This window comes from Macadamia integrifolia, chromosome 12 (genome assembly GCF_013358625.1).
Source record: "Macadamia integrifolia cultivar HAES 741 chromosome 12, SCU_Mint_v3, whole genome shotgun sequence".
NCBI lineage: Eukaryota > Viridiplantae > Streptophyta > Magnoliopsida > Proteales > Proteaceae > Macadamia > Macadamia integrifolia.
Window position 1 is genome coordinate 14,504,535 of NC_056568.1, and position 14,091 is coordinate 14,518,625.

Genomic DNA, 14,091 nt, shown 5'->3' on the forward strand with positions numbered 1-14,091 from the left:
GAGAAGGCCCCACAAACATTCCAGGAACTCTTGCAGGAGGCTGGGAGACTCTGAACATGCTCTGCATTTAAAAAAAACTTCCTGCTTGAGTTTTGCCATTTTGTAAAACCTCATCTTCATTCCTTTGCAAAACATGTGAACTTGAAATTCTTTCCACAGGGGGAACTCCAAGCTTAATATCACCATTTTTGCAGGTCTCTGCACTTCCTTGTCTGAAGTTTCTCCCCTTATAGCTTACTCATTCACAAATCCTTTGGTCTTGTATTCTTGGTATTCGTATTAGGACTCATTCCTATTAGATTGTTGGGTATCCTTTCTTCAGGTCCTTCTCATTGTTTTTCTCTAGTAACTGAGGTGATGCTGTTAGGTGGGAAAAGAAAGTTTAGTGGAGTTACTACCAGTTGTTCACCTAATAGATTTCCTTTCTGGAACTAATTATATTGTAGAAGCAATCGCTTTGAATGTGCATTGCTTTCAAATTACAGGTACTTGAGGTTGGAAATCAATGTCTAGCTTTCCATCTATAGTAGGAATGACACAGAAACAATTAATGTTCAAAATTTAGTCCATCTCTTACAATCCTTTAAAAAATGAAGCAGCCTAAAACAATAATATGCTGTGTTCTTGATGCTATTTGTTTGAACACAGCCTAACTACCCAAAAAATATAAATTTTGGAAGGAAAACATAACAATGAACAATGGATTCGCCAATGTGGGGACTGACAGAACATAACAGAAGAACTTGCATTGACCTAAATAAGATAAGGACTAGAAACCATCTGAAGCTGAAACCCTGCTCTTGGGCAGTTTATAACTGAGGATTCTAACATAGGGGTAGATCAGCTGGAGGTGGTTCCAATGACTGCAGCTCTCCAATGCCATTCTCAACCAGAAAAGCCATACCCAAGCCCCAGTTGAGATGAACATCCAAGTGACAATGCATCAGCCAAACTCCTGGATTATCGGCGACGAATCGAATCACTGCCCATCCTTTCACAGGTACTCCAACAGTATTCCTTAGTGGGGGATCAACAAGGTTGAATTTTGAAGTATCAGTTTTTGGATTGAAATTGCCAAAACCCTGTGCAAGGATGTAGAAATCATATCCATGAATATGAATGGGGTGGTTCTCTGCAGTGAAGATACTTGTACCCTGCAACACTAGTTGCACCCTGGAACCATACTTCAACTTGTACAATTTGGTCCCTTTAATAGGTTGATAGAGCGATCGGCTGACATTCCCGGTGTAGTCGAATTTCACAGGTGGAGCAGCCGGAAAATCTGTAGTGAAGACTCCAGGGATGCCTTGTTGGTAGGCTTGTAGTAGGGAGAAATTGGATGGAAGAACAAAAGATTCATTGTTCATGCTAGCAGCAAAACGAGTACCATTGGGGCCTTGGCAGTTACGTGCTCTGGCTCCTGGTGGACAGTTAAGAAGTCCCAATCCAACAGTGAAGAACAAGTTTTCGTCGATGTCGGTAGGGACTAGGACCTTATTGCGGCTTCTGAGGCTGGCATCAAAGGCAGTGACAGTGTTGGTGTCATTGTAGGCAGGTAGTGATGGAAAGACAGGAGGAATGGAGAGGCCTTTCTTGGCTGGGCAAGGGGCAGATTTGTATTCAAGTATGGCAGTAGTGGTGGTGTTATCAAATGGTGCACCTTGAGCACTGTTATAGGCACGAGCTGCTATGTAGTACCGGGCTGGAGGTTGATCGGCGGTGATGAGAACATCTGTAGTTTGGCCTGGTCCCAACATGATTACTGAGGTGGTGAAAGGCTTCATGTAGGAAGCATCAGCAGCCACCACTGTCAGTTTGTGGTTGGCAACAGTGAAGAAGAGTTCCTGGTTGAGTGCAGCATTGATGATTCGGAGGAGGTTCGTTTCACCGGAATCCACCGGAATCACCACCGTATCTGGTGTTGCAAAGCAATTATATACATATACATGAAATTAAAACTTGGTTTATTTTAAGATATTAGATAGAAAGAAAGAAATAGCCAAGAATGAGTTATTATAAACAAACCTTGGCTGGAGCAGTTGTAGAGGTCGCCGGGTTGACCGTTGATGGTATAGGCATCGGACACGTTTGGAGTTCCTCCGGTTCGGGTCGCTTGCCTCACAACATCTATGGGGTTGGCGTTCCACCATTCTCCTGATAATTTATATCCATCATCATCATCATCATCATCATCATCATCATCATCATCATCATAACCTTCATAAATAGGAAGCAAAGTGGGTTGATAGTGCTTACCAAGAATAATGGGAGCTTCTCTCCTGGGTTTAATGAATGGGTAAGAAGAACCCTCTTGTGGGTGAATAATCAGAGCTCCATAAACAGTGGCTCTGAGCCATGAGCTGTGAGCGTGCCACCATAATGTCCCTTCTTGTCCCTGGATTGTGAATCGGTAGATGTAGCTCCCTCCCGGCCGGATGGGACACTGTGTCACAAATTCCGGCCCATCTGCCCATCCTGATCGCAGTTGTCGAATACCATGCCTGAAGAATAACAAGAAGACCGGTAAAAATTACTACTAGACTAGTGAGGAGGGACGAAACAGTTTCACATAAAAGCAAAGAGGTCATTTCATGTAAAAAAGAGAACCTTTTTGCATTGTTAATATATTTTTTTCATGTTCACAAATATTTTTAGAAAAAAAAAAAAGAAGAAGCCTGAAAGACAGTGTAGCTCCTGCGCCCAAACAGAGAGGGTGACGAAATGCATGCCCCAACTCTCATGAAAGGTAGAAATTTCGCATATATTGATGCTTATTTGGCTCCCATTGACCCGATGCTGACGTAGGGGCAACCCTAGTGCTTTTCAAGGAACACTCTCCCTACATTTTTTTTTTTTACCAGTTTGGCATGTATACATGGCAACATGACATGCGTGCATGATGTCACCTCACATGATCTAATACAAGTAGATATGCATGTATATAAAACATTATTAATTGAGTTTGTCTGTACCAACCAATACTAAAATATATACATGATTTCATGTACCCATCATGTACTTCTAAGTGTTCAGTATAATATTGTACGTATGTGCATGACTAACAATATAGTCTATATATTTATCTTCATGCATTTACCAATGGATAGTAACATTATATCTTCCTCTGTTGATGACATTCACAACTAGAGTGTCTCCATTTTTGACTTCCAAGGTTGGCCCTGGCAACATTCCATTCACTGTAATTCTATTATGGGTCATGCACAGCCTCTTCACTTTCGTTTCTTGAACCTGAAAAAACCAACCCAACAAGTTAGAAATAATAACATAAACTCATAGAAGAAGAAGAAGACATATATTATACCACAAAGTCATGATGGTGAGCTTTTGCATCAGCAAAAGAAGAGGCTAAAGCAAAGAGAAGCAAAAGGCCAAGGAGAGAGAAGCACAATAGCTTGTAAGACTCCATATCTTTCAAGTCTTGGTTCTACTAAGGCTGTGTAAGCTAGGCTGAGGTTAATGAAGAATTAAGGGAAGAGGGTTCTTCAATATATAGGGATTAAGGGATGAGTGAAGAAAGGTGGTTTAAAGTTTGGCAGATTAGGTTTTAATTCTAAGGCATGGGGAGGTTCCGGACAACTTAGTCCATTTCCAGGAGGAGTTGGTGTACCCACTAGTGTATCAGAAAGTTTGCTATCCCAAGAATTGCTTACTTGACAAGTCTCTCTAGAGGGTTGAATTAAAACAGAAATTTCATAATTATGAGAATTTTTTTTTTTGTTATAAAATTAGGGTTCTTATTCTTATGAAATTTAAAATAATAGCCGTTATACATGCAGGACCTATCAAATATCAAATGCCCATAAAGGAAAGAGACATTAGCTCATCAGTTTCTAATCGCATTAGTCTAAACCCATTTTTATATTTTAACTTGTTCTACACAAAACCCATCACCAAAAATCCATCATCAAGGGTGGTTTCTTGAACAAAAGAAAGAGTAATTGGTTAGGGTAAAGGAGGAAGGTGGTTCATCATCCATGGTTTCTTCTATAATGCCATTTGACCTTCGATTAGTGAAGCTTAAACAGGAAACGTAAAGGCTAACAAGTCAATGCCATATTTAGTATATGGAGTAAATGTAGAAAATTATCTACTTCGTATCAGTATACCTGGCTTCCACCCAGTGGTAGTGTCCCTATCTCTTTAGGGGGACCCTTTACATGTAGGTCACTTCATGAAGCAAAATGGCTCTCATAGAAAAGGACTGAAAAGTACTGTCCTCTCCAAGTCTCTGTTTTGGGTTGAGTTATGGCCTTTTGATCAGTAGGTAGGTGTGTAAACCCAAACAAAACATTTGACCGGTCAAATTGATTGAAGTTGGTTGTGTTTTAGATGTAGTTGTTCTAACCTGGTCTAACATTTTAAAATCCAAGGATCAAGGGCTTGATTTAAGCCACATAGAGGTCCCTAAGACCAGGCAAAAGGGTTGAAATTTGGCATGAGTAGCAATACAGGTGGGACCCACATCCATTTTTGTGTTTTAGATTCCACTTATATTGCCTAATGGCCCTTTCCAGGGGTGTCAATTAATTCCCCCGAACCGGTTGGACTGACTGAAACCAACCAGTTCAGCCCTAACTGAACCGAGCTGAACTCTTATTGGTTTGGGGTTTTATGAAACCCGTAAAAACTAGGGCAGACCGAAATGATAAAAACCGATTAATCCAATAAAAAAACATTACTTGTAAATATATATATGGAGAAAAGAACCATGTCCGTCTAACATTCAAAAGAACCATGCCCGTCTAGCATTACCCTGGCCTACGCATAATGGGGTGTGAAAAGTCCTAGCAGCCCTGGACACACTGGGTATTTTTATACTCAACTGTGCCTAGGCATAGGGAACGCTAGATAGACAGGGTTCCTTTGCCCTACATATATATAGAAACCAAAACCAAATTGTTAGTCAGCCTAATAAAAATCAATCCAAACCTGACTGAAATCAAAATAACCAAAATGAACAGTTTGATTTTGGTTTGGTTTAGTATCAGTCTCAATATAAACCGAAATTGGACCAGACCGGTTACTGACGCCCCAAGGTGCATATCAGGAGTCAGGACATTCCACCAGCTACCCTTTTTTGGTTCACCCTGAAAGTAAGATCTAATGCATAGTTGGGTCCATAAAGTTCAGACCATTTGGAGGCCAAACCAAGGATTATCTCATTATCCCATACGGTTACCCAAAAAAAACAAAAAACAAGAAAGTATTGATAATTGATAGTTCACTATCCTTCCGCCGGGTGTCTTTTTCTTCACATTGACATCATAGCTAGAGTCTGTTGGTTTGAGTTCCAAGTGGCCTAAACCAAAGCTTATATCAAACAAAGACTGTCTAATTGGATAGGAACAGGTGAACATCTTTTTCAATTAAGATCTCTCTCTCTCTGTCTCTCTCTCTCTATTATATTTAAACGTTTGACTGTCTCAATCTCTCTTCAGAACATATTTTTATTAGTTAGAGATTTTAGGTGCCTAGGCCAACGATCTGATATGATGCTCATTGATCCATCTGTCAGTTTTCTTATTAGGTAGCCTGTCAATATGAACACTTGTTGGAAGAACACAAGGGTTCTTGTTTTGGTGGGGTCACTTGTGTCCAACGTTTCTAAATTCTATATGTTCTTCTAGGATCCAAGTAAAGGTAAGACGCTACAACTCTATTCTATACAAAAAGCCAATTCTTATTGGGCTTTAATTCACATTCTAGGCCCATTTTTAGCAACAATTTTTGGTCCATTACAAATGGGTTCGGTGGGTTGGGCTTTCAAGCTGGTGTTGACAATCTTTTTAGTTGTAGATTGGCTTCATCTTGTAAGAAGTACCGAAGAGATCACATTACATGAATTGGTTCTTTGAGATAGGAAGCTAAGGTACTGTGACTTCGGAAGAAAACCTGAAAAATGCAATGGTGCACCCCCGGAAAAGAAGAAAAGGAATTGGTCCATAAATGCACGTAAATGGCAGGCCGGCAAGCCCGGCACGATGAGAGTGTTTAGGGAAAGTTCCTTTCTCATATGCGACCTAACCCGGTCTCAACGTGCTCATAAGGACCACATATAGGTCCACGAGGACTGATAGGTGGTGTGGTGTAAAGGGCTCAGGTAGTTTGACTGGTCGATGGAGTGTGCTAATTTGACTATTTGGAACATGGATTGAGAATGCCAAACAGAGCCTGTCATGCCCAAGAAACAGCCCAGATCCATTGAGCTATGACGGTTGGACAAGAAATCGAAGAGGTGTTGAAGAGGGTAAGCTCTTTTGTTCTACATCGACTAAGAGGAAGAGACTAGGTTAACTGATAACCTCTAGCACTCCTTTTGTGGCCACGATGCATTTTAAAGCCATGAGGAATTCGTCAAGTGGATAATATCGTGTCTTGGTGTAGTGTAGGGGCACTATAGAGCCCCTATTGAAATGTTGATCCAGAAATGGACCACTGGAACATGTGATATGATTATTTCAAAAAAAAAAAATGATGGGCCTGAGAAATCTTAGGCCCAAACTGTGTTTAAAAAACATTTATCTAGTATAAAGTAATGGAACAAGTCAAAGTTCATTTCTTTTGTGTATGTGTATATAATAAGTTTAGACAAGATGATAGAAAGCTTATGGTTGAGAAATTTTAATAATCAGATTATGAGGGGTTTAATAGAAATTTCTTAAATAACAAGGTAGTTTGATTCTCATCATGCCTAGTCTGACCAGAGGAGGATATATATAAGGAGGGTGGCGACCGTTATATCTCTTTCCTTGAAAGCAACCTGAGTGAGAGGGAGAGAGAGAGAAAGAAAGAGAATGGATGGGTGAACTAGAACGGAACATAGAGTGAATTAGGTGAGATAAATGGAAGCTTTTGTTACCAACTTAAAAACGGAAGCTGGAAAACGATATATAAACAAAAAACATTGTTGGGGGTCGTTTGGCAGTTTGGTGGAGCCTTCATCTTGACGGACTGTAAACTTTATTAGCTAACCTAGATCTGTAAACTCTAAGAAGAGAGAGAGAGAGAGGGGCTAAGTTATGGATATTAGGGCATGGGTGCAATACTGCAAGGGACATCAAGTCCAACCAAGAAGATCCAATAAACTCCTGAATTTGAATTGTGAAATTCTCCTGGACCTCGCATATGTGGAAACCTCATTTTTTTCTAAGAAAAATAATTGTAAATTTCATAAATATTTTTATTTTTTTTGCATTGGATTTTTTTTTCATCTATTTCGTTCATTTTAGCGCATTTCGGCAAATTTGATCGAAACATATATCCGACATTGATTTGGAATATTTTTCATTAAAAGAAGTCCATCTTAACAGTTTTATGTTCTTTGATCTAATTTTTTTTTTTTTTTTTTTTTTTTGCTATTTTAAATTAAGATTTAAAGCATAATTTTTTTTTCATGGGACAGAAATCACAATATTATTAACAAAAGTCAGCACAGGAGAAACTCCGGTTGAAAAAAAAAAATTAGAAAAAAATGAGGGACCTTAAACTACCAAGCCCCAAAAATACAAGATCTAGCAACACAAGAAACAAAAACTAAAGATCTAACAAGTGTATTCGCTATTACTTATCTTATGCCGAAGATCAAGGGGGTGAATCTCTCTCTTTGAGAAGACTCCGTCATGCCCCTTGAGCTCTTAAGGGGGTGAATATCTCTCTTTGAGAAGACTCCGTCATGCCCCTTGAGCTCTTAAAATTACACTTGACCTCCAAAAGAGAAGAAGGAAAATATTTTCATTTTAGGACTTAAACCCAAAGGGCTGAATTATTATAAAGGATATGCCACACTTAACAAGCAAGAAGTGCAAAATTAAAGCACCTAAAGTCCCGAAAAACTAGACCTCCAAGATCTTTCCCTAACACAAAGACTCCATTTTTTCCAAAACACTCCTTTGCTGTTGTTGTTATCCTTCCACCAATAAGTTCATTTAGGTTTGAAGAAATGTTGGCCTGAATTTGAAACATTGACATTGCATAGGTCAAGATACAAGTGGCCATTAACCTTAATAAGGACCTCCTTGCCAGACCCAGAAAGAGTGAAGTCCTTCCAACTAGCAAGATGGGCTGAACTCTTTCCACAAGGTTGGCAAAGAGATGCTTGTGATAAACAAACATTCTTTTTGAATTTGATCTAATATTGCATAAAGTATATACAAGCAAAAGGCTATATTGGTGGACAGTGGTGACTAAATCCACCTCTGCTGGTTCTTTGGTGGAAAGTACCGTGGTTCAAACTCCATATTTCAAGGCATAATTTCATCACTTGGAGGGTTCTAACAGGTTCTCTGGCATTCCTTATCCATAGGAATATAAGAATTTTCAATTGTTGTCTATATTGAAATGCAATGGAAGACATTGATCATCTTTTCTTTAAATGCCGTTTTTCTTAGCATGTCTGGAAAAGAATGCTATAGAAATGCTTTCCTTCTCACAACCCTGCCTCATCCTTTGAAGGTAAATGGAAGTGGAATAAGAAAGAGTTCAAAGGTAAATCAATGTGTGCGTAATTAGGTGGTCGAGATATATGGCTTTTGGACCTTTTATGTATAATATATGGTGAGAAAGAAATAAGCGTCGTTGGCTTTCTTCGTCTTGAATATTTAATCAAATTTGAAGTTCCATGGAGTTTGAAATTAGGACAAAGGTCGATTAACTTCCTCTTTTGGATTCAGATTGTGCAAAGAATCGCCATATTATATCCTCTCGGGGTCTTCAAATGCGGTTTCTTTAAATAGCTACGGTTCTATGTTTTAGTGTTTGATAGTTTTTCCCTTTGTTCTCCGATAGGGTGTCACTGTATAGTTTTCCTCTTCTTTAATAAATTCATATTCATAAGAAAATGTCATATTTAGCTTAAATATATTATATTATTTTATTTTTTACTGAATTTATAAGAAGGGTGCCTTATAAGAAAAAGGACTCAAAAAAAAATCGTTGAAATATTTATGAAACAATCGAAGTATCAAAATGTCTCATATTTGGGACCAAATTGAAACAAAACTCACAACTACTGTAAGAATAACTAGGCAAGTCAAAGTGAACAAGCTAGATTGCACTGCTTAAAAGGTGGATCGAATTCCACTGTTTTTGGATGACATTTTTTGTTATAGAAATGGGAACCAATTCCACAAAAACCACTTCGGATGGTTGGGATATTTATTATATGGAATTTGAAAACCAGGGTGGTTCATATTACAATTGCTTCTACTTCTTGAGTTTCTCAAATGTGTGTGTGGTACCTTTTGTAGCATTATAACACAATTATAAAATTTTGTGGAAGACAAAACAGCATATGGCAAAAAATTGGATTCAGATTAATTTTGGAATGTTTTACACCTTTCAAAATGTTCATTTTTCTTATTTTTATTAAAATTTTGTGAAGATTTAGATTTGTTCGCAAATTATTTGCAATAACTAATTTTTTATAGCTTGAATTTATCACTTAAATTATTCAAGAATTATGAGTGGATTTCTTGAGTTTCTCAGATGTGTGTATGTGTCTGAGTGAGAGAGAGAGAGAGAGAGAGAGAGAGAGAGAGAGAGCTACCTCCTGGCATAGTTATACATCAGCGGGGGAATAGAATAAATGAAAGGGGCAAGAGAACTCTACCTCCTAATACAGGTACACACTAGCATGTATGGCTAATGGGAGGCACCACAGAAACTCTTCAGTGGGTGGCAATGTGATCTTTCTGTTTCAATGAGGGGCAATATAGCCTTTTCACACTTGTTGTGTCTAGATGCAAATACACGCTAGAGGGTAGCATTCTTTATTCCAAAGGAAAATTAAGGCTCTGATTGGTTACACTCTTCTTTCTTAATTCTATTGAATCTTGCTCTCGGGAATTTAAAAAAAAAAAAAAAAGAGTGGATTTCTGTTCGATTCAATTCCTTGCTCCCACATATTGAGCTGGTGCAAACCTCACCAAGGATTAAGAATCAGAGAGCATTTTAAAAAATGCTACTTACAATCCCAAAAATGAAAAAAATAAAATAAAATAAGATTAAAACCATATCCATAATGGCATTCATGCAAATACTGTTATTTTCATGAACCACAATGACATTTCCATAAATACTGTGTAGTTTCATAATCCACAATGACATTTTCTGCAGATAATTTTTAATTTAATGAGTTATGACATTTTGTACATACATAGTTTAAAAAGCGATAATGACATTTTTGAAAATATTGTGTAGTTTCGTAAACCAGCTTTTTTGTAAATAATGTAAACTACTCGAATTGATTCTGTTAAAAGGCCTTCCAAATGTTGTTCCTAATCTTTTTGTGCTCCGAAATTGATCCAGTAAAAAAGATTTACCTAACGTCATTTGTAATTTTATTAGAACAGAATCAAGAAATATCAATTCTGCATAAGATTGAATTTTTCGCTACTTACCCTGAAATGGGGTGGGGAAATGGAATTTCGATGCATGACAAATGATCCAACAAATTAAGACAAATAATAACACTAAAATACCATCTAAACTGTGACCAAGTTTACAAGAAGAAAACCCCCCCAAAACCAGAAAGGAACCTTTACCATGCCTAAACAAGATCCCTCTGAAAAGTCTTATTTAGTGTACAATTTCTCTGCAACGGAAAAATATAAGGGGGGGAATTGTCAAAAACCAAACATTGGATGGACCAGGGGTTTAAAAAGAATGAAAGAAATGTACAGCAGCCAAATCAAATTACAAAGGCCAATCACTTAGTCATTGGATATTGCCTTGTAGAAACACTCCAGAAACATAAAACATGAAATACATGCTCACTCAAAACTCTTGTATTACCATCCTCCTGGGAAGAAGTAAAGCGGGGACCAGATCTGTGACTCAAGGAAGCAAGACTGACAGCACTGAACAGCTTTTTGGAATACCACCAAGTAATCTACCTCTGAAACTCTTGTAGATCATAATTGCTGTTTCAGCGTCTGCAACAACTTCGAGTTTGATTCACATATTTGAAGGAACTTAGAGAGTACAGAGGACTGGCTGGCCAATATTTTCCTCGCAATATCTGTTGTATTCCATGACCGTAATGCTTGAGAAATCCGATGACCAATTTCTGGATCACCTGTTGAGGCAAAAGCTTCTAGTATCTGGAGAACCTTCCCCGGCCCTTCTTTAAGTCCTTCCCTCCGTATAGAAGACAGTAGCGTCTCCAACTTTTCATCCTCCGCCCTGATGATCTGTTCCCTTAACCATTTTGAGACCTCTTCTATTACACCATGCATTGACTGGATAGAACCACGTACAACCCGAGCCAGTGAGGAGTTTAACTGATCTGCAGGCCCACTTTTTTTCTTCCTTCTTCCAGATGGAAGCATGGACCGAACACAAGACTGGACAACAAGACTGTGCCAAGCCAAGGGTTCTGTCACTATCTGTAACAGAACTGATAGGTCATCTCCTGGAGATCTGATTATTGGTTGCAAGGACCTGAGCTTCCCAAGGGTGTTTCTCTCAATCATGCTATTCACGATGTGCCACGAATCAGGCAAGCATCCCTGCCTATCTGGAAGCTCAAGTTCATGTGAGCCCAAGTTCCATGCATTCAAAAACACGGCGAAGTTCATCCAGTCAACCATCTCCAAATTAAAAGCCTGTTGTGAGAAAAATATATAAAGTGAGGTAGTAATTGGCGGAACTTTCTCAACATTCAGCATATAAGATCATTATTCCAAAACAAACTTGTATTGACCCCAGTAACTTGGAAAAAAAAAGGCTTATTTGCAGGTGTTTAAGTGGCATTGAAAATGCAAATGAGTAAGATATTTCGCTATAATAGCAGACACGTGGATATAACATTATTATAACAAGACAGACACCTACATTGCGCATGTAAACTTAAGATCAACAGAAAGCAGAATTTCTGAATCCATGGATCTAATTTAAATTTACAATTCCAATGAGCACAAACGCACCCTACACACACACGAAGCAGAGACTAGAATTTTTTAGTCCATAAAATATAATTAAAATTTACAAATCCTATACGCAGGAAAAGTTGCTATGATATGGAACTAGATATTCATATTTGCTACACTTTTGAACAAAAAATTACTGGGACTTGTGATACATGCTGTCTAGGGCTCAGATGAATGGTTCAGTGCAGATCTGTTTTTTGAAGATCAGATACAAACAAAAAACCCAACTGGTAAAGAAAGTCACACCTTAAGCATAAGACCATCAACACTTTTCAACTAACAAGACAGCTACCAATGTTGCATGCATTCCCTCTTGTCCAGCTTCTTAGGTCCCATAAACATTACCATTTACTTGGATTATTTGCAAAGACCCTTAGCATGCACACAACCCACACAATGAACTCAAGCTTATATGCCCTTATCCCATTCATTACAAAAAATATAGTGGCACGGCTACAGAGATACCATTTCCATAACCAAGCCAAGTTGGCCTGACACCTCTGCATGAACATGGCATGATATGGGAATGAACTCCCCCTCCCAGAAAAAAGAGCAACTTAGAACTTGTGGGTCATTAGCATTTCAAACAAGTCCTCGCAAAACAGCTGAATATGGTGGATAGCGGTAATAAGAACACAATGTGAATCAATATTAATAGATAGAGTGAAAATACCTCACAAGACTTTTGGCCTTCTGCAATCGCAACAATTTCTTCTAATGCATCACTAAAAGGAAAGCCCAGACTCTTTGCATACCGTTCAAGCAAACACTTCAGCTCTGCAGAGTTCTTATTATCAGGCATAGAGCCATTGGCTTCAACATTTTCCTTGAGGGATGATGCACACTGGATAGATAGATAGATCATCCGAGGAAGAAGGGATCTTCTCTCAAAAATTTTGTGTGCATCAGCTTCCTTTTCCTTTGTTAGTAGTTGCTGCTGCTAGTCATGGATGACAAAAGGACGATAAAGACTTAACACATTTAATGGAGAGAGGTCGTAGCATATAATAACATTAGAGCATGAGACATGATAACCCATGTTAACAAATAGAAACAACCAATGGCAGTTTCATGACAAAGAAAAGTAACTATTGGAGCCAAAATCTTTCTCCCTGGGAGAAGGAAAAGAGGGGGGAGGGGAAATTATTGCATTGAATGAGTACTGACGTACAGCCTAGATCCGACGATATATGCTAACAGTATTTTAGTTGTTTTTAAACTTCATAAGAACACAATGCAGAATCTATCTTGAACCAAGGAAGAACCAGTGGGAGATCAATTGCAAGAGGATTGCAATAGGGACAAATCAGTATTCATAACAGAATTTCTAACACTCTTTTCTTTTCTTTTCTTTTCTTTTTTATATAAAAAAGAACAAATGAGAAGGATATGACCAAGGCTTCACCACCTGGCCTGCGGGAATGGAATCACCACCAATTCCAACCTGTTGATTCACCAGAATCACCACAGAACACTCTAGGCATAAGCCAATAACTTATTCATTCTATCCTCCACTACAGTACAATTACTTAAATAAAAGAACAAAAACAAAGAAATAGAAACTAACTTGGCTTTTACAAGAAATAGAAACTTGATCAAATCCAGTAAAATCAAACCAAATCTTCAGGTTAAGGAATATTCCAGCAACCAAATCTTCTAGACATTCTCCTCTCTAAGCGAATCACATGGGGGCCATACTCTTCATTCGATTTGTAGATGTGCAGGGCATATTATGGGCAAGAATATGGGCCTTAAGGTGAACCATGATATGGGCATATGTGCTTGGTTTTTAACTTGAACCATGGGGCTATATAGGGGCATGACTGGGCTGGGCCTTCTTCCTTCTACGTAGGCCTTGTACTGCATCAGCTCTCCTCCGCTGATAAATAATAGAAAAAAGAAAAAAAGAAAAACCCTCATCCAAGAGATTTGTAGCAATATGGATCAAATCTGCACATACACCTCTCAACTGGAAGTAGGATTTAGTCGCCGTCGATTTTCGTCTGCTGTCCCTTTGAAGCACTAATACCAAATAATGTAGAATCGACCTCCAACCAAGGAAGAACCAATGGGAGATCAATTACAACATCGCAATAGGGAAAACTCAGTATTGATAACAGAATTTCTAACACTGTTCCCTCCC

The 14,091-nt window shown here is 38.5% G+C and overlaps 2 protein-coding genes across 4 annotated transcripts in view; both read right to left on the reverse strand.

Annotated features, from left to right (window-relative positions):
* Positions 1 to 524: 524 nt before the first annotated feature.
* On the reverse strand, positions 525 to 3,483 carry LOC122057414 (laccase-5-like). The gene is made up of 5 exons (XM_042619506.1): positions 3,323 to 3,483; positions 3,098 to 3,249; positions 2,257 to 2,501; positions 2,026 to 2,154; positions 525 to 1,915 (listed from the first exon to the last, which is right to left on the reverse strand). Exons 1-5 carry the CDS (start codon positions 3,425 to 3,427, stop codon positions 825 to 827), a joined length of 1,722 nt encoding a protein of 573 aa, XP_042475440.1. The 5' UTR covers positions 3,428 to 3,483; the 3' UTR covers positions 525 to 824.
* A 6,989-nt stretch (positions 3,484 to 10,472) lies between these two features.
* LOC122058382 (N-terminal acetyltransferase B complex auxiliary subunit NAA25-like) overlaps positions 10,473 to 14,091 on the reverse strand; it is a 10,385-nt gene continuing 6,766 nt past the window's right edge. The window contains exons 5-6 of one of the 3 annotated variants that reach the window (XM_042621054.1): positions 12,622 to 12,882; positions 10,473 to 11,624 (exon numbers count right to left, since the gene is read on the reverse strand). In XM_042621054.1, coding sequence (XP_042476988.1) covers positions 10,932 to 11,624; positions 12,622 to 12,882 — 954 coding nt within the window. In that variant the 3' untranslated portion in view covers positions 10,473 to 10,931. Of the gene's footprint in view, positions 11,625 to 12,621; positions 12,889 to 14,091 lie in introns of all 3 variants that reach the window. The other 2 variants (XM_042621052.1, XM_042621053.1) reach the window with 2 other exon arrangements.